The sequence below is a fragment of the Poecilia formosa genome, unplaced genomic scaffold, assembly GCF_000485575.1.
Source record: "Poecilia formosa unplaced genomic scaffold, Poecilia_formosa-5.1.2 Scaffold49, whole genome shotgun sequence".
Classification (NCBI taxonomy): domain Eukaryota; kingdom Metazoa; phylum Chordata; class Actinopteri; order Cyprinodontiformes; family Poeciliidae; genus Poecilia; species Poecilia formosa.
The window spans coordinates 1,346,438-1,371,694 of NW_006799988.1; the positions used below are offsets into that span (position 1 = coordinate 1,346,438).

The window sequence follows — 25,257 nt, forward strand, 5'->3', positions numbered from 1 at the left end:
TGCTTTTCCTGCAGCATAGCCTTTCTGGAAGAATAGTAAAAAAATACACATAAAACACACTCCTAACCTTGAGGTGACCTTTCAAGAATTGAAGCATTTATAGCAGCAAGGATTGAGTTAATTTATGGAGTACAAATGGGACGTGTGAAGGGAAATGAACCAATACTTTTGGCAATTTAGCTTCCCTTTTTTCCTCTTTCCTGTGGTTTATATTTTGAAATATCCTAGTTTAGTTTGATTAACTTTTACCTTTTAATTAATTTTTTACTAATTTATTAATTTCCTTACTTGGCAACTTAATCCTATTTTACATACCTTTAATTCACCACCTTCCTAAAATAATAGTTTAGGTCTTTTTTTTTTTAAACCAAATCTTTCAGCAAAAAAGAGGTAGGGATTTTGTGTTTTTTTTTTTTTTTTCCAAAAATCACCTTTGGGAAAAAAGGCCTTGGGAGCCATTATTTTAGGAAGGTGACAATTTGTTTTAGTTTTTTACTTTATGATTGTTTTGTGTTTAGGTTTTGACTTTCACTTGTGATTGAGAAGTTCTACAAAAATAAAAATGAGCAGAGCTGGAAATTAATAGTTTGTCAGTTGTTGCTCAACAGAATAAAAACAAAACAAAAAAATAGATGCAAGTAGTTTTGGTTTGTTGACTTTCCACATTAAAATGATCAAATAAATAATCATCTAGTTTAAATAGAGAGTTGTTCCAATGTGTTGAAATTATTGTAACCAGTTGAAGTTCTCCTTTCGTGTCAAAAAGACGATGCACACAAGAGGGGTTTTTACCACTGTAGATTGCTGTTATTCATATCACAGATACAGTCAGATCATAAAACAAGAATAATACCTCACAGCCGTCATCTTTGCACCATAGTACACAACTGACGAGCTCTACATTATACAATACACCCATCCTCCTCGCACTGCTTCAGTAACTAATAACGCCATTTTCCCCTCTCCCTCCCTCCCCACAAGCCCTTCCCACAGAGTGAAAACATTAACAGTATATCCACACACTGGAACCCCCCCCCCACCTCCAATAGTTCACAGGCTCCTCTGGAAAAGGAGATCGGGGGTAGGAGGGGATTGAGGGATCTGTTCTGCTCAGTAAATGTATCCAGTTTCATGTAGCGTTCGAGGACCAGCTTTGAGTTTTTTTTTTCTTTTTTAAAGATATGAAAAGTGTGTCTATACAGCGAGGGTCCCCGTTTGGTCACGTTTGGGAATGTGATGGGAATTCATGGGTTTGGATGGAAGAGAAGGAAATAAAAACGACGAGAGAGACGTCACGAGGAAGATCGAGAGGAGCTTGGTGCAGCATGACCGCGGTAGGAAAAAAAAACTGATGGACGCACACTTTGCTCCTTACACAGAAACAATCCTAAATAAAACAAAAGAATAAAGGTAGGAAAAAAAAAAAAACAAAAAAACAATTCATTTGTTACATGTTGATAAAAAAAAAAAAAAAAGATCTCGGAATAGCATGATTTCATTTTGAATGGTGGGGGCGCGGGAGACGAGTCAGTCCAGTCAGTCGTCTGAGCTTGATGAAGAGTCGGAGTCCTTCTGCGCCATGATGACATCATCCAGCAGCGCCTCTTGATCCGAGCTGTCGTAGTCGCCTTGGGAGAGGCTGTCGCCGCCCTCCATTTTGACGTCAAAGTCCGGGCTGGTGAGGAAGTGGTGGGACGTCTCCAGGTCCTCCTCGTCCATCATGTAGGCTCCGTCCGAAACCAGAGTCTCTTCTTCTACGCCGTCCAGGGTGGGGTCTTCGGGCGTGGGCTCGGGAGTGTGGCAATGGTGATGGTGGTGGTGGTGGTGATGGTGGTGGTGACGCCGCCGGTGGCTTTTCTTCGGGATCTCGGAGTGCTCCGTCAGCAGGCGGTGGAAGAGGGATTCAGGCAGCAAACCCTGCGGGAAGAAGAAAAAAATAAAAACATCCGTCTAAGATGTAAAGAAGCTGACAAAAAAAACAAAAAACTGTTAAAGGTAATTTTTTTACAGCATGAAGAATAAAATATGTAGCGTACTGATTTCTGAACCGTCTCAGACCACTCGGGTGCAACGGCGATGTTAGGATTCTCTTCCAGATACTCCTTCAGATCCTGCAGCATTGGACAGAAAGTAGCTCCAACCTACAGAGAAACGTTGGAATGTCAGCTGGTTCAGCTCTGACATAAAACTTCCTGACTTTTCCAGAACTCTCAGGCCGCAGGTGTCATTTTTAAATGGAAAACACTGAAGTTCATCAGATGTTTCTATGATGAACAGGATTCACATCTAGAACCGTGGAGTTAAGGAAGAACACATGACTGAAAATAATTACACAAGAAAGGAATGATGGAAGGAAAGAAACAATAAAAAAGAAAGAAAAATAAAGACAAAACAGACAGGAAGACAAAAGACAAAAAAGAGAAACAGCCAAACAAGAATTTCATAAAGACAAAAAGAGAAATACAAGAACAAGAAATAACTAGACAAAAAGAAACTGAAAGAAAATGACAGAAATAAAAAAGAGAGAAAAGAAAATAAGAGGATAAAAAGGAAACGAAAATGACACAATGGAAGAGAAAACGAAAGATGAGAAGAAAAAGAGAAAAAAGTGGAAAGTCAAAGGAAAAGACAAAAAACAAGACAAAGGAAGAAAAAGACAAAATGACAGACAAGAAAATATAAACAATAAAAAAATAAGAGAAAAAGACTGCTAAAAGAAAGAAAGAATGAAACAAAGAGACGCAAAGAAAAATGACAGAATGAAGGAAGATGGGGTCAAAGGGACAAACGGGAACATAGAGGGAAGAAGAAAACGGCGTCACCTTCTTTCCCGTCAGCATGTTGATGACCTTGACCTTCTCTGTGCCTGTAAGGGGTTTATTCGCTCGCCTCCTCCTCTTCCTCTTGCTCCTGTTCACCAGCAGCTGGTTCACAAAACACAAACCTGAATTATCGCCCTGGAAGTGTTGAAATTCATGCCCGAAGCCCGGGTTGCCACACAAAACAACACTTTTTTGATTCTTGATGCCAGGACTTCACCTCCAGCATGTCTCCTTCCACCTCATAATCTGGATTCTCTTTCAGCCACGTGGGGGGGTCCCTCCGTCGAGGAGCACGCTCCAGCGGGTCATGGAGGCCGTCTAGCTCTGATAGCTGAAAGAGATCATTCAGGTCGGTCAGTTTGGTGTTTGCTTTAAGGACACTCAGTTAAAATATAAGTTGGAGTGTTTTCACAGCTCATAGTCCGGTAGACTCGACTATTGCAAAATCTGTTACATTTTCAGCTGCTGCGGTTTTACCTTCACACCGCACTGAGCCAAACAAACCAAACCCTTTGAAAAACCTGTTCCCCTGCTCGCCTGGGGGGGGCGCTGCACCAAGAACCACTGAAGGAAACAACATGAAAATCTCAGAAGAAGACATGAACGCAACTTGCTTCTTCACGAAATGTTAAAAAAATAAATAAATAATAGAGCAGTGGTTGTAAGACTTCTCATTTATCTTTGAAGGAAGACCACAAGCGATAGACGCATGTTTGTTTTGGTTGTATTTTTACCCAGAATGCCCTATGCTATCATAAACTTCCTGCTCCATTTGCATTCAAACCACACCACAGTTCACTTCCCTAATACTGAGACCTGGGCTTTTAGGTGGACCAGAGTTCGTTTTCTTGGTACACATCAGAGTTCGATTCACACCTCTACAAACGGACCGGACTTTCTATACAAACTTACTGGATCTCGATTAAAATGGACTAAACAAAATGACTGAATATAAAGAGCTTGTAACACCGTACTGCTAAAAAAACAAAACAAAAAAAAAAACTGACCAACAGAACAGGAGAATAAACCATGAAGTCATACCTCTTGGTCTTTGCGTTTCTTGCGCCCGCTGCTCTCTCCCCCTGACCCGTTGGGCAGCAGAGCCTGCTTGGAGAACGTCAGCTTCAGACCCTCCTCCTGAAAGGACGACAGAGAGGCGTCAAAGTTACAGATCCAAATCGCTACCCACCATAAGGAAAGCAGCGGATGTCCAACACCAGGCTGGTCTTCCCGTATCATGTCACCTTGAGGAGTTTCACGGTGAACTCTCCGTCCTCTCCCTCCGCCCCGATGCCGATCGGTGCGCTGCTGGGTTTCCGGATGACCCGGGTGTACGCCATGTCCTCGCCCACCAGCTCAGAGCTCGGGTTGAGCTGGGCTTCGGGGATGTAGCGCCGCCCCGAGGGCCACTGACCCGACAGCACCAGGTGACACAAGTTGTCCAGGCGGTTGATCAGCACGCGGTCCTGAAACAGGAAACAGAACGTGTGGCGTTAGTCTGAAGAAGCTATTGGTAGATTTTTGGTCCGCTGTAGACAAATAGTTTTTCTTTTTTAGGTACCTTAGGCCAGTCGACTCTGATCGGCTCAGGTGGAAGTATGCTATCTTGAGTTGGAATCATGGAGAGTAAACTGTTTTCTTCATCCACGTCTCCCACCTTCATGCCGCCTAAAAAGTGAGAACAGTGCGAATGTGAAGTCTTTGGTTCTACTTCCGGGTGTTTTCATTTTATCCCATCTATGGACTCACCTCCTTCTACTTCCTCGTCACTGTCTCCGCTGTCGTCGCTGCTACCGGAGCGCTCCGAGGACGACGAGCCCGAGTCAGAGTCTGAATCCGAATCGGACCCTCCTTCGCCTTTCCTTCCGGTTTTTTCCGTTCTTTCCCTGCTGCTTTTGAAGCTCCAGTCCGGACCTTGCGCTTTGCCGCCATGGTGACCCAAGGGCGTGCTCTGCAGGTCGCTACCGATTCTCCCCCCAAACAGTCGGGCGCTCTCGTCAGCACCTTCCCCCTTCGCTCCGGCTAAGTCCATCTCAGACTTGGACTGGCTGAGCGTCATGATGGGCGGAGGCGGTGGAGGAGGAGGGGGAGGTGGAAGCGGCGGCAGAGCCTGCTGGTTCTGGATGAACTCGTCGCGAGCGGAGATGAAGGTGAACTGCGGGTCTGAGAAGATGGAGAGCTCGGTGCGGCTGACCCCGTGGAGCGAGGCGCCGAGCATCAGCTGCCGGTCGTGGTCCGGCAGGCTCCACCAGGCGGGCAGCTCGGCGCTGCGCGGCGCCAGAAGAAGGCGCTCCTCCAGGGAGGGGTGGGGCAGGACGCGCTCGCGGAGGCGCCGCAGGAGGCTGATGCGGTACAGCGTGCGGGAGGCTCGCTCCTCTGTGATGGGAGCCACAGTCTGAGTCACCTCTGACGGATCTGCGGACAAAAACAAGTATTCTGTTATTGCAGGACAAACTGTACGTTGTAGTGCAAACTAGAGATCCACCAATCAGATGACCCCTTTTCCCTTGTAATTATCAAACAGCAATAATAGATTTTTTTTTTATTCCTTGGATGCCTTCAACTTTGAGCGCGTCGACTTCAGCACTGTTTAGCCTGCCTTAACAAACTCTAGTTTACTTGCGTGGATCGCTCGGTTCATTTGGGGGAACGCAAAAAAAAAAACTCTGGTCCACTTCAGTTGAAGTGAACTCTGGTGCGGTTTGAATACAAGTGGACCAGAGACCGCTCCAAAAGCAGGAAGTGAACTATAGCGCAGTGCATTCTGGGTAAATGGAATCAAAACAAATGCACAAGTCCAGCGTTAGTGGGAGAAATTGATAGTGATCTTTTACCAGAACAAAAGTAAAACCTTACGACTGCTAAAATCTGATGCCATTTTTGTTTACATTTCAAGTAGAAGCTCTGCTTTGTGTCTTCTCCAGAGGATTTTGTTTCGTTTCATTCAGTAGTCCTTGGTGCAGCGCCAACACAGGTGAAGGGGCTGAACAGGAGGTTCAAAGAGTTTGGACCGTTTGACACAGTGCAGTGTGAAAATGAACCGCACCAGCTGGAAATGCAACAAATGTTGCAATTTTGGTCCCCAGTCAAACTGGGTTTACCGCACCATCAGATATAAAGAAGCTCTATTTTAGAGTGACGACACTCTAAAATAGATCTAACATTTTGGATCTATAAAATGCCATCATTTTAAGTAGATAAAAATGAGATAAATGAGGATTGTCTTGAAATTAATTTTTGTTAGAACAGAATTAAGCCAAGTTGGTGAATCTCGAATGAAAAATAACATTCAGACTGTAAAGGGATGAAATAGAAAACCTCAAAATAAACAGCAGCTACCTTCACCACGGCCTTGGGGGAGGTGGCACACCCTCCGGCACATCGCGACAAATGAACGGAAGTATCGGCTGAGGCTCTCGTCGGTTTTTTTATCCAGACGGGCAAAAGTTCGGAAACGGGTCCAATCGAACTCCGCATCCCCCTCCTCCGAGACACCCGGCTCCTTCTTGATCTTCTCCACTCCAAACGTGGAGACCACGCGGTAGAAGTCGCTCTCTTCTCTCCGCGTCCACCTGCAGAGAAGGCGTGAATAAAAAACACTCTAAACTAAACCGTTCGTTCCAGAAAGAAAACAGAATTGTTAAATAAATGATTCGATGTGGCAACTCAAACAAATAATCAATGGTTTACCGTTGCTGTCGCTCCTGCCGTGCGATTTCCTTCAGTTTGCTGGCCTGTTCGCAGCGCCTGCGCCGGCGGTCCCCTTTGGCCTCGGCTTCCATCTTCAGCTGCTCCTGTCTGTAGCTGCGTTGGTACGCCGTGATCAGCCGCCTCAGCCGCGCCGTCAGCGAAGAGCTCGAGGGCCACTCGCACACGCCGCTCTGGACGGCTGCGCTTTCCGTGACCATCGGCACCGACTTGTCCTCCACTGAGATCTCGTCATCCACGTTCATAGAGTCAGGCTGCAAGGAAACGTCGAGCGAAGACTGATGAGTGAACCGCTGAGCTCCAAAGCTTCCTGCTCTAGAACGGTGCTACAAAACTCCAAAGTTGTTGCTGCGATCGGTACCTCATCAAAAAGATCTTTGGAGAGTCTAGATGCTGGCTTGAACTCTGGATCCTCTGAGAACTTGTCAAAGTCGCCACTGAGCGTAACAAACGCGACACGGTCAAGCAAAGAGAGAGAAAAAGGTGTTCAGAAAAAGATTAACAGTTTATGAAATACAAAACTCCAAACAAACCACACTCTAAAGATTGCTAGATAAAAGAATAAACTAAAAATTAAATGGGTTGAAGAATGATTTGCTGGTTGTTGGATTATTTTTATGTAATCTTAATTTAAAGAGCTGTACACTAATTATAGCAGCTTAAACATCTGCTTTCTTTCTTTATTGTGACAAAGAATCAAAGAAATTTTGGAAAACAAACATTTATTCGAACCTGCAATACAAACTAAAATCCCTATTTTCCGACAAACTGCAAATCATCCGGTAAATGCTGTGAACTTTAGCTAACGTCAACGCGACGACACCAGGCAGAGCATTTAAGGACCAGTGTAACAATATCTTCTACTGCTTTTTATTGTGGGAAAGATTTCAGAAAAATACAATTTTGTTGGGGCAAGATAACTGTGAATATATGAAACAAATAGTTAAATCAGCTAATATCTACCACAATCCAAGCAGTTCTTCCCAACATGAGCACTGATGTTATAATAAAAAAACACAACTTACTCGTCTCCAAGCTCAGCGTCTCCAGTGTGCTGCTCAGCATCGATGGCCTTGTCGTCTGGCCGACCGACTCTCTCCACGAAGCAGAGGCAGGGATCGGCCCGCATGGTAGTGTACATCTCATAACCTGGAAACGGGGATAAAAACCAAGGCTGTTCAACTGGAAAAAACAAAAAAATATTGAATAGAGTGCAAGTTCCTCAAATGTGAAAAGTGGAGCGGCTCATCAGAACACCAAGGCACAAACTAAACCGTCCTCAGGGTATCTGCAGGTTTCATCAAGACAAATTGAAGAGTTTTTAACGCCACCTTGAATGATAAAGCCAAAAATACCTATAAATCTAGAGGATGGTTGGCAGAACTTGCTGCATTACAATCAAGACTAGCATAAACTGTGAACCTGGCTTCATGCTTCCAACACTACATATAGTTACAGCCAAACTTTTGCTCAACAGGAAGATCCCATGAGAAAAAAACCTGAATTACTTGGCTCTTTCTTTCTTTTTTAAAAGAATTTAACACAATCTAAGGCATTCATTTCAGACACAAATTTAAGACTTTTTAAGGACGCGCAGACACACTGAACCTGGACGTGAAAAGCAGAACGGCTTTAGCCGGACCTACCATGTTTGAAGACGCCAGCGAGCAGCGAGCGGTCGGCGTCAGAGTCCCACCAAGCTGCAGGCACCTCCTGCTGCTCCATCTCCGGCATCCAGATGTCGACATCCCTGAAAAACCATCCAACCCGCTTCATAAGCTGGATCTCAGTAAACTCTGGTGATGAAATTTGCTTGCACTTCACTACATTTGTTACCTAATGTCAGCCCCCTTCAGGACAGACTCTGCATGTTCACCTATGACCTCCTGCTTCAGGTAGTAGAGCATACGGACCCTGAGCAGCACTCTGAGAAAGGAGAGGGGAGGAGTTAATGTTCAACCAGGAAAATTTGCATAGGCAGAGCTTTGACGTATTTATATCCCTCAACTTATCTGTTGTCACTGCACAACCACAAACGTTATGGGACTTTACTGGGATTTAATTTAAAGAGCAAACACAACATGGTGCACATCTATAAAACGTAGAACTGGGCAATAAACGATAAAATTTCAGATTTTTTTTAACACCAAATTCTGTAAGACGGTAGTTCTTCATTGTGTTAACGTCACTCTGGAAACACAAGAAATGCATTGTTGAATAAAACAACAAAAAACTGATTTTCCAAAAATTAAATTCTCAAATACCGAGAATTTGATTAATCTATAAAACTGATTATTCGCACAACTGCTCACTGAGCTTGTGTTAATCTGCCACATAAATAGTTTGTGGGTGTAATGTCGTCCGAATGTGATTAAGTTCAAGGGGTGAGAAAACTTTTGCGAGCCACTGTAACGTGAATTTAGTTCTGGAAAAGTTTCACCAACTTGTTGCACTGGTGCTTCAGGTGTTTGCGGTAGCTGTCATCGAGCAGCAGGGTGTCAGGGTTGTACTTGCGGATCCACTCCACCTTCTGAACGTCGAACGTGCTCTGAGCCTTGACCCTCTTACCTTTCCTGCCTCTTGGAACGGGGATGGAAAGGCCTAAAGCAGGAAAATTAAATGTAAGCAGGAATATTTTGTGTGGGAGAGAAATGTTATTTACATTTATTTTTACATATTGATAAACGTGCAGCTTCCTACCAGAGTGGTTTAGTAGTGTTTGGGGTTCCCTGCCGTTCTCCGGTGGCGTTATGAGCTCCCAGATGAAACTCTTTATGTTCTCGTCGCCACGATAGTGCATTAGACAAAACACCAGGATGACACGGCAGATGGTTTCTACGTCACGTTCGCTCAGACGTCGTTTACATCTGGCGTGGGCCAAGATGTCCCTCCAGCGGCCCCATCTGAACCGGTCGAAAAGGTTGTAAAAAAAAAAAAAAGACAATGTGAAAACACAAACAAAACTTGATAAAGTCATGGTACGCCTCAAATATTTTCATACCCATAGACAAGGAGGTGTTTCTCCACCCGGAAACAGTCGGTACGGCCGTAACCTCCCCCGCTGTGGCGGTCGGAGCGGCGGGAAGATCTGGAGTGTCTTGAATTGGCAGGCGGATACTCGTCATCGCTGTCCAAATCAGACAGGTCTCCTCCTTCGCCTCGCAAACTGGAGAACTGGCGCGTCTGCTTCCGGATCCTGGGAGTGTCGATCACAAGCGTGTTCTGTGCAAGAAACGACAAACTTAGTTAGCTATTCCATGCGATACAAAGTCAATACATTTATCAGCCCTATTCAAACAAACGCAGGCCGAGATTTGAGTCCAGGAACAGGGAGGGCTTCTGCAGGTTTGACCAATTCAGATTTAAGACTTTTTAAGACTACTGTAAATGGAATTTAAGACCTGCATCACGACAGAAATGTACAAATTTCATCTAGTCAACTGGCAATACATTTTCATTAAGCCATAACAGATGGGAAAAAAGCTAGCTAGTTAGCAAGGGTATGTTAGCAGTGAGTTATCGGCAGCCTCATGAGTCGCAGAATGCAATGAAGATGAGTGCGACTCAAACTTTTGCCTGACAGAAAATACATTTAATTTACGAGATTGTCCTGTAAAGAAAAAATTTAACACATGCGATTAATACATTAAAGGCCAACTTAATTTTTAAAATGAATTCAAGACATTTTATGCCCTTCATTTTGGACACATTAATTTAAGGCTTTTTAAGACACCCTGCAGGAACAACACTGCTAACCACTGCACCACCGTGTCATTTATAGTTCTATCCTGAAATATAAATGATTAATGTCCAATTACAACATGCAGCCAGAAAAACATTCTGAATGATTTTCCTAGATCTTCTTCTATGTTCTAAAAAATGTTTGAACACAGATTAAAGTTTTACAAAACCTACACATTTAAATCTGTCTGTAAAAACTTGACCAGAGCATGTCTGCTGCGTTTACCTTCTGATTGATGGAATCCATGTCGATGTCGGCTTTCTTGGCCCACTTCTGCCAGAACTCGGGGTCGTCCAGGGCGATGTCGGTGCGGTTCTCGGATGCGACGAAGCTGGCTTTGGAGAACGTAGAACCTTTGCCTTCGCTCTCGATAGTAATTGTGGTGGCTCGCCGCTGAAGGATCTGGTCGATGTCTTCCTCGCAGAACCGACTGCCTTCGTCGTTTTCATCCATGATGGCGGCGTAAGCTCCTTTCCTCAAAAGGTCTTCGATTTCCTTCTTGGAGAACTGCTGGAGCTGTCGTACGAGACGTAAAGCCATTTATACAACTGATACAAACGGGACGAGAGATTTTTTTTCTGCTCGAACTCGGGTGCTACGGGTTTCTCCTTACCCCGTTGACGTTGCTGTCCTTGTTGCCACTCATGCTTTGTAGAACGGCACGGTCCAGACCGAGTTTCAGACTCGCCTTGTCCAGCATTTCCCTCTCGTAGGAGTTCCTGGTGATGAGGCGGTAGACCTTTACTGCCTTCGACTGGCCGATACGATGGCATCTTGCTTGGGCCTGGACAGAAGAGACGCAGAACGTTTGCCGCCACAACTCGGAGCGGTTATGACCGCAAAATACAAAACACGACCGTGACAGGACGTCGCACCTGCAGGTCGTTTTGAGGGTTCCAGTCAGAGTCAAATATGACACAGGTGTCGGCAGCGGTCAGGTTAATACCCAGACCGCCAGCACGGGTACAAAGGAGGAAGACGAAGCGATCCGAATCCGGCTTGCTGAACCGATCGATGGCTGCCTGTCGCAGGTTCCCACGAACCCTTCCATCAATTCTCTCGTAAAGGTATCTGCGTAAGGGAGGGAACTGGATGAAACTTGCACACAAATGGCTGATGCAAACAATTTGACTGTTTTTTGAAATAAGAAAATAAACACTTTATTGCCTAAAATTCAACACCACAGCATTCCTTCAGTGTATGCTTGATCAGTGTTTTGATACAGTGATGTTTCTAATATCGATATTTGAAAAGCTTAGTGCTTTCTGCTTGATTTAGTCTTAGTATAATGTAGTAAAATTTGATTAATAAGGTAATTTTTTTTACAGAGTTTAAACCAGGTTTAGTTAAAACTCTGCCTCATATTTATGGAAGAAATGTTTTTTATGTGTATACCTTTAAGGCAAAATGTATGTGTGTTTTGTACAGTTTTGACATACTGCAGTGAGTATGTTGTTCTTTCATCAAGTGATCTTTTTTAGTCTTCAATCCAATCAACAATTAATCTACTACCTCATTAATTTTCAATTATCTCAATCAATCTATAATCTATTGACCACTTTTTGGGCAACTGTGGGTAAATGGATAGCAAAAGGTGCTTTTTTACAGAATCTGAACCCAGTAAAATTCTGGTTCTGGACAGAACATATTTAAAGACAAAGGATATTTTTACATCTTAGATGCAAATTGTATTATATTTTTGTACAGCTTTGACATAATCACAGCTCTCAGTGTGTTATTCTTGAAAGAAATGCTTTTTTTGTCTGTATACTGCAGTTAACACTATTAATTGATTACTAAATTAGTTGACAATCATCTCAATAATCAATTGATCATGATGAATCAGATTGTTTCAGTCCTAATTGAATGCGTTTAAAAAGCATGAAATATCCACACACACAAAAAAAAACCTATTGATGGCTACAAAACACATGCTCTACCCGAGTATGTGTTATTTTTGATACTGTGTGGTTTAGTGAAATTTTCAACACAATATTAGCAAGTTGAATAAAACAAGCATACCTCTTGTTGATGAGGTAGTCCTCCAGAATGTCTAAGCAGCGCACCATCTGGGAGAAGATGAGCACTTTGTGGCCGCCGGCCTTCAGCCGAGGCAACAGTTTATCAAGTAGCACCAGTTTGCCGGCGGACCGAATTAGGGCCTGCAAATGAAAGTCGGGGGCCAGGGGGTCGTACTTCCCCCGCAACTCCGCCACGATCTTTTCTTCGGCACCTGAACAGGACCCCAGGTCTCAGTTAAAAAAATAAAACGTAGTCGACACTAAAAGAAACGGAGCGCGCTAAAGATGATGGCGCAGTACCGTTAATGAGGTAGGGGTGGTTGCAGCACTTTCGGAGCTCCATCATCGTGTTGAGCAGGTTGGGGACGTTGCTGTTGCTGTTGGCTCCTAAACTCAGGAAGCTGAAGTTCCTCTCCAGAATGGCCCGGTAGTACTTCTTCTGGATATCAGTCAACTCAACCTGGGAGGAAACGGGGTTTTAATTTCCCCAGTTATCTTTCACAAAAGCAACCACCTCGACATTCTTTGGATTGGCTCTGATGCTCTGCTTGTGTGGTTCGGGTCAATTCATAGACTCCTAAAAGTTTGTGATATTGTTTTATAATCCAACACTTCTTAGCTGTACTGGATTTTATATGATTTTATATTAATAAAGACGTCTGCCCCCCTTCGCTTTCACATTTTTATTTGTAAATATTTTCTAAAACTATGAATCATTTTGCTTCTGTTATGTAATCAGGCTTTACTTTAAGTTTGTCATTTAAAATTTCAATCAAAAACACAAATGGACACTATTTGTCCATTTGTCCTTTTTTCATCACACAGTCAGTGATGAAAAAAACTAAAACAGAACTTAAACTGGATAAAACAAAAGGACTATTAGAAGAATAGCTCCCAAACAAAGTGTTTCTATTTCATTTTACTTTATAAAGTGTTGGATGCGAATTGTTCATGTAACTTCTCTATGTAAGTGAATGTGGAAAATGTCAAAATAACAAATCCTAATCAAATTTATTAAAATTTGTAGTTATAAAATTGTGAAAAGGTTCTGGGTGTCGACTTAATTTTGAAAGGCACTGTAATTTAATTTATAGTGCACAGAAATTCATCTGACATTATGCAATTAAAACTTAATTTAAAAGTTTTAAAAAATAGTTTGATGGACAATTGTAATAAAAAAAGACAAGCTGACCTCAATAATGGTCTCCTGCTTGGGTGCCAAGTTCTTCTCCACGTCTTCTTTGAGTCTCCGCAACATCATAGGTTTTAAAATGGACTGCAGTTTCTGAACCTATTAAAAAGACAGTTTTGCAAAATTGCAATCAGCTCCATGTGGAGCTGCAGACAAAGTGGCAACGAAATGCCAGATTTATGCGTTTCCCACCTGCTCCTCAGTTTTGAGGTCTCCAAACTCTCGGAGGAATTCGATCTCAGACGGGAACTGAGCTGGCTCCAGGAAGTGGAGGAGGCTGAAAAGCTCCTCCACGGTGTTCTGAAGAGGCGTGCCGGTCAACAGCACCTTATGTTCCTGAGGGAATCCATCAAAACGTTAAGCTGAAGGAAGAAGAAAAAAAAAAAAAAGAATTGCATATTTCATCGTCTTGATTCCTTGATTCTCACCAGGTCGAGCATCTTCAAGCTGTCCAACAGTTTGCAGTTTCGGTTTTTCAGCCGGTGAGCCTCATCGATGATGACGCAGCGCCATGAGATCTCCCTCAGCTCCGGGCAGTCCGACAGAACCATCTCGAAGGTCGTGATGAGGGCGTCAAACTTGTACGCGCCTGGGATTAAATGTCCCTGGAAACAGAAACGGAGTTTTGGTTTGATTAAGGATGAGCCACAGTCATGCTGAGAGCCGAGTGGTATGGCTTAAAAATAAAATTCAGTTTTTCTGATTTTAATTGCTTTTTTTATTTGCTTTCTTTTCTAAAAAAGAAATTGCGGAAAACATTTTCAAAAAGTGGAATCCCTTCTGCGAGTGGTGGGATGGAGAACTAGGGCCAGGCTACAAGAATGTTGGTTTAATTCCCCAGGTAAAATTCGGTCATTTATCCTAATAAAGTCGTAATATTAGGATAAATGACCGAATTTTACCTGAAAAAAAGTTTTAATGAGAAAAAAAGTTTTTAGTTATCAGAATCTGATGACTCAGTTCGTGAAGTCTTGTCTTCAAATTGACTTGTCTGCACGATTGTTTCAAAAATATTTAAGTTTTTCATTATACAACTAAGTATAAGTCATAACATTTCCCATTTCTTTGGTATTTTTTACTTCTTATAAAATTACAACTTTTTCTGGTAATATTGTGATAATTCTCGTAACTAAAAAAATAAACAAGAGCTGCAGAACAAGCTCGTCAAACAAAATGGCGGCTCTGGGTGCACTGATGTCACTCTGAACTATGGAAACCCAAGTAGTCCAAATCAGTGACAAAAATAAATCCAGATTTTCTCAAAATCAATTCAATTCATCAATAAAATCTAATTATCGCCCAGCTCCTCTGTAATCAGTTATTGTGCGTTTTTCACCTTGTTGTCTTTGCAGTACATCTCATACTGCTGGATCATCTGCCGGCTGGCGAGGCTCCCGTGGTACACAATGGCGTTCATGTCGGTCCAGGTGGAGAACTCCCTCTCCCAGTTGGTGATGGTGGAGAGCGGAGCGATGACCAGGAAGGGGCCTTGAACTCCGGCGGCGTACACCTCGGACAGCAGCGTGATGGACTGGATGGTCTTCCCCAGGCCCATCTCGTCTGCCAGGATGCAGTTCTGCCTGAAAGACGCCGTACAACAGGGGAGTGTGAATAAAAGATGGAGGACTGGAGCGAAACGCCAGTAAAGATGGCAGCGACTAACACATGAATGCGTTTTGATGGTTACCTGTTGTACCAGTTGAAGAGAAGCCAGTTGACTCCTTCCAGCTGATACTCTCTGAGTGTGTTGCCGTTCTTGTACTCACGGGTTTCCTCTAACTTTTTCCATGAGCTGGCAGGAGGCCGCGCCTGAGGAGAGAGTAAGGAACAAGTCGATCAGCTGTCCACAATTATTACAAGAGAGGTGGTTGACTGACCGAACCGCCCGCGAGGTAAAGTCTGCACAGTTAGTGACAGCAGATCCACGATTGCCAACTTAGAGACTTTTAAGGAAAAAACAAAAAAACTAAACAAAAAAATTAATATCGGCTGAATCAAAATGGGAAAGCCAGGTTTTTTAAAATATCAGTGATTGCTGGAAAACTGCAATCGCTGGTGCACTCTTTGTGATAGAGCAAAAATAATGTTAATAGTTTTTTATAGCATAGTTTTTCTAAAATTGTTACATTTCTTTTACTTTTTTCCAACTGTAATAATTGAGCCTTTAAAGAAAACAATTTCTGAACACATTTAACAACTTTTTACAAAGTATAATAAATATTTAACAGTAAACAGACTGTTTAGTCAAACTACAAACCAAAATATACAAACCCACATTGAAGCAAATTTTGAGTTCGCTTAAGAAGCTTTAGAAAAAGGAGGAAAAGAAAATGGCTCCTTTTATAGACAATGACAGCAATGAACAGAACCTCTAACAGGAGCTTAAAAAGCTGAATATTAAATGTTTCACTAAACTGTCTCTTTTTAAATCTTTTTTTATCTATCTGAAATTAAAGAGCAACACATTTAACATCCAACAAACAGCTGCTCTTGTAATAGACAAGATTTCAACAATTGAATAGAAAAAAAATCAGGAATTATTGAACAATTTATGAATGTAGAAAAGCCTGCAGTTGATTAATAAAGTAATTTATTGAAACATTTCATCATTAATTAGAAGATTCTGAACAAAAACAGCAAATAAAATCAACAGGATTTCCTACACTGTAATGCTTTAGAGTCGCTTGTATGCATTTTCCACAACTTACAGACAACAACTCGAATTCTCCGCTTTATCATTTATCAAAATGTTCTAATCCTTCCCCAGCATAAACATTACGCTTGGTCTGGATAAGTTTAAAATATGCTTTGAACCAGAAACGACTCACCGATCTCTTCAGGCGAGGCTGTCTGTTTTGGATTTTGCCGAACTCTTCAACTTTCCCCTCGTCAACGTCTTCCTTCAGCTCCCAGGTAGCGTCTTCGTAGGGCAGAGAGCACCACTTCACCAGGTAGTAGATGACGGGCTGGAGCAAATCAGACAATATTAACTTCCTGAAAATATGACACTTAAACTAAGCAGAGAAGTAGAAAAGTCTTAGGTCTCATTGTGAACCAAGTGACCTGTCACCAACCTCGCCGTTGTCTTTGTCCACGCTGTGGGACACGTCGAGGATCCTGTCCACCTCCACATAGTCTGGGTTGAAAGACTCCTCGTCCTGCAGAGAACCACAAATACAGTTCAGTTCGCCGACGTCCTTCCTCCGTGGGAATGGGCGGGAGTCGGCCAGAAGGAGCTGACCTCCTGGAACAAATGCCTCATCTGAGCGTGTTTGGTCTTGAATCTCTTGATCTTTTGATGGATCCTCTTGTCTTTCTCCAGCTGCTCCAGCGTGGCCCACTCACAGTGCAGGTATGAACTGAGAACGAGACGGGGAGGTTTCACGGCGATGCTTCACACTCGTTACAGTGACTAATATGAACGAGACTTACTAGTTTTTGTATTTAACAAAGAACTCCTCAGCATTCGTATACTGGCCCGGGGAAACCTTAAAAAGAAGAAAACACATTTAGAAAAGAGTCAAATCGCAAGAGAAAGTGTTTGTGATTTAAACAAACAAAAAACCTCTTTCTTGGTTATCCTCATTGACAAGACTTTGTCTACGATGGCGGCATCTTCCTCACTTGGATTCTCCTAAAAAAAAAGAAAAAAAAGAAAAAAGAGTTTTAAACAAAATCAAATCTGAAATAGATATAAATATGTTAAAAAAACAAAAAACAAAAAACAGCCATTATTGATCCAAAACAATTTCTCGTTTCAGCAACTCACCACAAAAAACTGCATGCTGGGCTGTCCGTTGCCGTCGAGCTCCACTTCCTGTTTCAGCTGAGCTGCCGCCCCTCCGCTGATGGAGGCCACGGCGGCTGCCGTCGTGGTAACGTCCACGTCTTCCTGCTCGTCCTCGTCGTCTGTTATCTTAATATCCAAGTCCTCCGTGTACTTCTTCCTCTTCACCACACGGTTGGAGCGCCTCTTCTGGCCAGACCAGGGAATTGTTAGTTAAAAAAGAGTAATGACATGAAAAAACACAGACAAGAAATATCTATTTTTTTTTAAATATGTTTTTTCACACTTTAAGTTTGGGGCTGAAAGTGAAATGTAATGCAAGAGGCACGGTTTACTAATGCCTCAGTTTAACCTTGTCTTTTTAATTTTTAAATTAAATTGAAATGTTTTATTCCTCATCTGTTTTGTCATACTTCAAATTTGAGACTGAAAGTGATGTTTGAATCGTAAAATGGGAACTTTTCCACTTTCATATATTTATTTTACTAGCTTAAGTAGCTGTGACAGAATGGGAGAGCTTTTTTTATTTGATTGCTCTATTAATCATCAAAATAATCAATCAAAACTCTGAAGTGCTGAATCTTTGTGTCCAGGTATGTTTTTTTTTTTTTTTTTACCATGATCATGTCGTCCTCCAGTGCAGCAGGTGAAGGTGGGCTCAGCTCCCCATCAGAGACGTCTGAAGATGCGTTTCTCTTTCTTTTCTTTGCTCCTACCAGCGTAATAGTGCTGATGGGGTAAAGTAGAGAGAAAGGTTAAACTTAGATATGAGCTAACATGGTGAAGTCACTACACAGAGCAGAACACTTACTTTGCTTTAGCCTTGCTCTTGCTTTTGTTTCCGGCTCCGGCTATAACTGCGCCGCCGCTCACTGCAATCGTCCCTCCTGATATTTTCACCACTTTGCCCTTCTTGTCAGTCCCCACAATGATTTTGGGTATCGGTCCTCCGGATATGGGACTCTTCTTTTTGCTCCCCCCGCCGCTGCTTTTCTTTTTAGCGGTCGAGACAACAGTCAGAGTCCCTCCCATCTCCGGGGAGGTCTGCGTAGACGGAAGCTCGTCCTGATTCAGGACTCTGGGCAGGTTCTTCTCGCCGCGTGCTTTGGCCCGAGCGATGGCCTCCGCCACTATTCGATTGGCCTTCTCCTGCTTACAGAGGATCTCCACGCGTCGGACGGCCGCGGGCTCGCCGGGGGCCTTGGTGATGCGGATGGCCTGCGTTGGAGTCGTGGTCGTAGCGGGCGGGGCTGCCGTCGACGGGTTGATGACCTTCACCACGGAGACGGTGCCGCCAGAAGATGTGGCCGAGCTCGTCTGAACGGAGAGAAAAACAAACAGAAGAAATTTTATTTTCTGCACGATTACGCTCTTAGGCGTGCGTTTACATCCAAGTGAGCGGCTCTACCTGCGGCTGCAGCAGCATTTTGAGAGGTACGGCGACCCGCTGCCCTCCTTGGCCCTGGGAAATCTGCAGCACCTGTGGGCTGCCGGTGCCGCCAGCCCCCGATACCAACTGGTACTGTCAACGCCAGAGAGAAAGGTTAACCATAAATATAGTAGTAAGCAAAACATTTTTTTTAAAATTAAAGAAACTATTCCTACACTGGCTAGGTTTTAAAATGCAAAACTCACATCTTTTAATACTTTTAGGGCTGCAACTAACAATTATTTTAGTGATAGATTATTCTATCGATTATTCTGACAATTAATCAAATAAAAATAAAAAATTTCCAGTCTGCTACTTTTTCATTTAACCACCTAAACCTATTTTGTACAATGAATTATTTTATTTTATTTATTTTATTTTATTAATTAAATTAATTAAATAAATTAAATTAAACACTAAAAGATTAAAGAATAATTAAATTAATTTTATAAATATGGAAAGTAAACATTTTATTGCCTAAAATGTAATAACATAGCAACCATTTAGTCACTGATAAAGAATGGATGCTTCTACAGCTAAAAATAATTTTAACATATGAAAGTCTCAGTCCTTCCTGCTTGACTTAATACACAACTATCATATATAAAGCTACTATTTTTTGGATTAACCAATTAATAATTGGAGAGCAAACAGTGCCCAATACTATATAACTATATATATATATATATATATATATATATATATACATATTTATTTATTTATTTTTTTTACAGAATTTGAACTTAGTGATTCCTCTAACCACCGATGCAGAATTTGGTTTTGAATCCATTAAATATTGTACCCAGATGTGACCTGAATGTGATTCACTACAAAAACCATACAGTAAAACCACAATCCCACATCTTTTCATATGCATTAGTCATTCTGAGAAAAAGATTTGAATTAGTCAACTAAACGGCGCTCACGTAGGCGCTCGCTGCAGACGACAGGTCGGCCCTGTTGCACGTTGATGATGGGTTTTGACAAAATGCAGTGTTCAATGCTTGCTTCATTATTGGTTAGTGTATTACGTTTTTATGGAGAGAAGCTCTTTGAACTGCCTTGTTGCTGAAATGTGTTGTACAAAAACTTGACTTCACTCAAGCCTCTTTCAGACCTGGCAATAACACACATCCTACTAAGTCCACCAAAAACTCACATGAAAATCCACTCAGTGTGTCCCATGTGTCAGCTGAGCAACAAACAGGTCTGTTTATGTTCAATACACTTAAGCTACTGTAATATTCAGACATTAAAGCTGCAGCATGTAACTTTTATAATCAAAATTTTTAACATATTTGCTAAGACAGTTTAATATGAGACGGATAATCTGTGAAAAAAACTGAGCTCCATCTGGAGAAATGTAATCAGCAAGTGCACTAGCCTGATTGACAGGACTAAGTCCCTCCTCCTGGCTCTGATTGGTTGCTTTTGACAGTTTATTTCTGCAGTTCTGGAAGAAGGCAGCTGATCTCTATATTTGATTGTTTTTTTTCTGTTTGTTTTTTTTACATATTATTCGTCACAGCGTAGCAACAGTTTTAACAAATATGTAAAAAAAAAAAAAAAACATGCTCTTTATAAGGATCACATACTGCAGCTTTAACAATCTGAGATAATATTGCTTAGATGTCATTTGAATAAGTGTTGCATAACTTTTCTTTACTGTTTTCTTTATAAAGAGGAAGTACTTTTCCATTTGACTTTGGCACTAATTACTGTATTTCTATAACAATATAAACAGAAAGTGAGCAGATGCTTTCACTTTCACATAAAGAAAATTATTCAATCACATTCGGTCATCATATTTAGGACAATATTCTTCATAATAGATATTCAGCACGCCTCTAAAAGTGGTCTGAAGAAATCTGTGTGATATTTAGTTTTTTCTTTTTCAGATTTCGCACTCATTAAATCAACTGTGCGCTTAAGCTAACAGTGTGCTAGCCAAGTGTGCAGTTTTATTGCTGTGAGGTTTTATATGTTCAAATCTCTTCTGTGCTGAAGCTAAAGCTTTGAAAGGTCACACATTATTTATTCTCCATTTGCCGTCTCATAAAACATCTTCTAAAACTTCACAGGTGAGCTGATAGAGTCTGGAGTTGAAATAACTCAACTCAAATGTGTCTCAGACTAATCTGAGCTGGACCACACCAGGATCAAAGTCACAGAATGAAATGAAGACGTTACAGAAAACACCAGCAGATCCATAAACTGGCTATATGGTTATTAGAATGTCAAGTGTGCAAAATATGAACACTGATCTGAAGTGCTACTTCCAATCAGCTCAGCCAGGATGCATGTTAATACCAGGTCTACCCACTTCAAATCTCACCTTCACTCCTCCTTGTTGGTTGGGCTGCTGTTGTACTTGCAGCTGGATTGTGAGGACCTTGGGCTGCCCCCCGGCCTGACCTGCAGCCCGGGCCTGGGTCAGAGCCGCTAGCTGGCTTCCCTGGAGAACCAGTTTGCCGCTAGGAAGCTGACCCAGAACCAGCCTGGCAGGGGCCTGCGTTGGCTGCTGTTGACCTCCGGGTGTCACTTGCTGTGGAGCGGTAACGGCTTGACCCGCAGGGGCTGCGGAGCCGGACTGGGACGGCTGCTGGAGAACCAGGGTGATCCGCTTTGCTTCGCCACCCTAGAAACAGACAGGTGAGAGGGTAGTCATTATGAGACATCTGTAGAGCGGTAAAGGGATGTTTTTCTGCTTTTTTTTGACATCGAAATAAGTCAGTTCAGTAATCCTTCAAGATTCCTAGAGTTTTCAAATGCGGAAAAAAAATTATCTTATCCTTAACTTTGAACTAAAAACTACTTTCTAAGTAGCCTGCAACAATCAGCGGATTCTCAGATGGAAACCATTAAAAAAAATTAACAACTTTGAATGAAGAATCAGGATAATGTGGTAAAATAAAAACATTATTCATAAATGAATGTAAAAAGTACAAACTTACATCGATCAATTATTAGAATAAGGACATCTAGAACCACGCTTTTTTAAACTCAACTTTCTTGGTGTCGAGTATAAAATAAAACTTAGCCGACATTGATATGTGTGGTGCTGTTCAAATGGTGTCTGAAACATTATGCATGAAGGTCAAGCTGTATTAATTAACTGCATTATTGTCGTTCAAATGCAACATTTGTTAACCCTGGAGTCATTTTCATACTCTTGATCTAACAATGTGTTCAACTTGACCTGTTTTAGGAACTTTCCTTTCAGATTTTCTCTCCCTCTACCTCAGCCTGTCGTCTCTACTTTTACTTCACTCCTGAAAGCAGCGCAGCACACAGCAGCTTCGCAGCCAGACAAGCGGGAAGCGGCGGTGTTGGTTTTTCAACATAAGGCAAATTTTAACGTATCACGATAAACTCTGATAATCTCATTTGCTTCACATTGTTTTAAGCATTTATATTAAAAATTAATTCTGAAGGTGTGGCGGCTTTTATTTTGTCATGCACCAAGGTCAGTTCCGTGTAGAGGACACCCTGTTATTGCTCACCTGCGTCTGGCCCTGCATGGCCGGCTGGAGCTGCACCTGACCCTGGGTCTGGACCTGGGGCTGAGCTGCCTGGCCCGGAGCCTGGACCTGGATCTGGGCAGTCTGGGCCTGGGGTTGGAGCTGGATCTGGGTGGTCTGGCCCTGAGGCTGGACCTGGATCTGAGCAGTTTGAGGCTGATGTTGAACCTGGACAGTAGTCTGACCTTGACCTATCTGTGCCTGGGCTGGAATCTGCACCTGAACGGTCTGACCTTGTGTCTGCTGAGGCATGGACGTGAGCAACACCTGCTTGACCGGCCCGTTGGCGGACTGCAGCAGGCGCTGCACCCCTGCGGCCCCCACCTTGACCTGGGTCTGTCCTGGGCTGGCCTGATTTAAGACTGTCCCTCCCTGCAGTATGGACATGCCAGGCTTGAGCGGCGTGCCAGACAACAGACGGATGACCTTTCCACCGGCCTGACCCGCGGTTCCCGATACGGCCTGGAGCACCTGGGCCTGGCCCTGGGGACCTTTCAGGATGACGATTTTCCCGCCGGCTTGCTGCGTGATGGCGGCTAACTGCTGGGGCGTGAGCTGGTGAGTTATCTGAGTCAGCTGCTGCGTGGTGGCAGTGGTCGCTGGGGAGCTGGAAACAGTCAGAGGTGAGCTCAGCAGGACGGTGCTACTGGACGCCCCGCTGGCGTTGCTGACAACAGGGATGGTAGTCTGGGCCTGCATCTGTGGCACAGTCTCAACCGGGGCGGGGGCTGAGGTCATGAAGGCCGCCGCTCCGGCCTCGACAGCCTGGGCGACAGAAACAGTCTGAACGGGCGCCGCCGGCACCGGCTGCTGGGTGGGAACGTGAACGGGGGCCGGGTCCGGGATGACCGGAGCTGCTACAGGAACGCCGAGGCTGGAGTTGATGGCGAGGTCGGGAGCGGACTCCGGCTCGCCCGTCGGGACGGCCTGCCCCAAAGCCAGCTTCAGAGCTTCCTCCACGGGGTCCGAGGAACCGTGAGAGAAGGAGTCGTCCGGCAGGGAGTCCAGGTTGAACAGGGGAGTGTCCTCGAAGAGGTCCATAATGGGATCCGCCATCTTTGCCCACTCCGCACAGGGAGACGGGCAGAAAGCTTAAAAGACTCCGAGATGGAAGCGATGTGGTAGTTGTCCCGATTCTTCTCAACTTTCAGGTAGACAGCTGAGGAAAAAAAGGCAAATAGTTGAATGGCTTACCATCAACTAGAAGCTTTAACTTCTAGAAGAGTAATGCTGAAGACAAGAATCGAGCCAATATGAACACATAAACCAAAATTCACAAAAAAAATACACAAAACTATCTGATCTAATGAGCTTTAACTATAAAGAGTATTTATTGGTATTTTGATTTGTAATATAGACTTAAGCACTGTATATAAACATGAAGACAACATAAACATCCTGGTGTAGTGGAGGCTTCAAGGATCGAAAGGTTTTAAGCAATATATGGCCAAATAATAAAGTAACAACAATCTTGTAGTATATTAAATTAGTTCATATAAGTTTGAATTTACATTGAACTCTGTGCGTCATTATCTAAACCTTGCAAATTGTATGACTAAATTCATAAAACTGAAAGAACACATTGTATTTTAAGTCAAAGAAAAACAGTGTAATTGTGTAGTGGAAGAAAAGGAACATAATTTTACAAGACTTAATTAAATAAATAAAAGTTTGAAAAATGGAACGTGCATTTGTATTACACCTTGTTTACTCTGATATACATAAATAAATTTGATCCAACTGCCTTCAGAAGTCGACTAAGTTGTAAAATAACTTAATTTGTGTATTATTAAAATAGATTATTGTGTTTTCTACTTTGTGACCAACTGGCAAAATGCTGTGCGATCAAAATACAACATCACACATCATCTGCATTGTGAGACATGGTGGTGGAAGAATCATGCTGCTCGAACAGAAAAGCAGTTCAGAGTTGATGAGAAGCTAAATGGAGCAAAATATAGAGCAATATTAGAAGAGAAGCTGTTGGAAATAGTAACAGAGGCTTACTATTCAAAACCATGATAAGAAATGCAATACCTTAGATTAAAGAATCCTTATATGTGAGGCATTCACACACAAGTGCACGCCACACTTTTCAGATTTTAATTTTGTAAGGATTTACAAAATAAGATTATTGTTTTCCTTGAGCTTCACAAGTGATGTTCTGCCCTGTGTTGCTCTATCACAGGCTGCAACTGGACAAAGTGTGAAAAAGTTCCAGAGGAGTGGACATTTCTGAAAGGCATTGCATAAAATATAATAATAATTATTATTATTACTAATCCTAAACGGTCCATAAAAGAGTGAAAACTAGTTAGGAAAGAAGATTTTTTTTATACATTCCTGGACAAAATGAGCAGAAAACCTTTGTTAGTACAATGAGGGTAGAATAAACTCCGAAAGCATAATTACGCAAATTCAGTGCTATTAAATATTTAGTGTAGTTCAAAAGAAATCTTCTGAATGGGAATAGTGTGTAGTAAAGTCAAACAAGCAGGGTACGGATGCAGGACATGTAGGATGTTTTCCTCCCTGCTCCTATCGCAGTCTCTCTCATAAACCCCGTCGGCTAGCATTAGCTTCTACAGCGACCAAAATGTGCCGATTACCAAAGCGTCTGAGACACCGGGTGCACATACAGGAGTCAAAAAGACGGTTCACAGGACGTCCGTGGTTCTTGGGTCCCTTCTCTGTCATTTACTAGTAACCATTCAGTCTACCGGACTCCTTCAATCTCATCAACAAACCGGACCAAACCAAAGCAACGTGCCACAATAACCACTGCCCGACAACGTTCAGACACAGGTTAGGCCGCAATGCTGTTTCGGTTGGTCTGCGTCTAAATTTTCGGCAAAAATACCGTGAAATAACCATCCCAACCACCCCCTCGACTCTCACAGTAATAAATTCGGGGTGCTAAATTTACCTTTGCATCGACACACATGGCTTTCTCCGTCTCACAACACTGTACGATTACAGGAAACGGCCAGGGAAGAGCAGGAACTAACTTCTTGCTAGAGAGAACGCAGAAAGCG

At 42.8% G+C, this 25,257-nt stretch overlaps 1 protein-coding gene across 1 annotated transcript; it reads right to left on the reverse strand.

Annotated features, from left to right (window-relative positions):
* Nucleotides 1–785: 785 nt before the first annotated feature.
* chd8 (chromodomain helicase DNA binding protein 8) lies at nt 786–25,253 on the reverse strand. The gene is made up of 39 exons (XM_007552568.2): nt 25,149–25,253; nt 22,205–23,381; nt 21,037–21,339; nt 18,681–18,794; nt 18,084–18,589; nt 17,890–18,001; nt 17,255–17,461; nt 17,051–17,119; nt 16,918–16,973; nt 16,727–16,844; nt 16,560–16,643; nt 16,314–16,451; nt 15,173–15,294; nt 14,822–15,065; nt 13,914–14,090; nt 13,678–13,821; nt 13,486–13,584; nt 12,594–12,753; nt 12,295–12,505; nt 11,148–11,343; nt 10,886–11,056; nt 10,498–10,788; nt 9,532–9,752; nt 9,231–9,433; nt 8,975–9,131; nt 8,367–8,456; nt 8,177–8,280; nt 7,556–7,679; nt 6,892–6,967; nt 6,513–6,784; nt 6,162–6,394; nt 4,572–5,237; nt 4,384–4,490; nt 4,067–4,288; nt 3,864–3,959; nt 3,040–3,153; nt 2,823–2,924; nt 2,037–2,141; nt 786–1,917 (listed from the first exon to the last, which is right to left on the reverse strand). The coding sequence occupies exons 2-39, from the start codon at nt 23,276–23,278 to the stop codon at nt 1,537–1,539; spliced, it is 7,869 nt and encodes a 2,622-aa protein (XP_007552630.1). The 5' UTR covers nt 23,279–23,381; nt 25,149–25,253; the 3' UTR covers nt 786–1,536.
* Nucleotides 25,254–25,257: the final 4 nt, after the last annotated feature.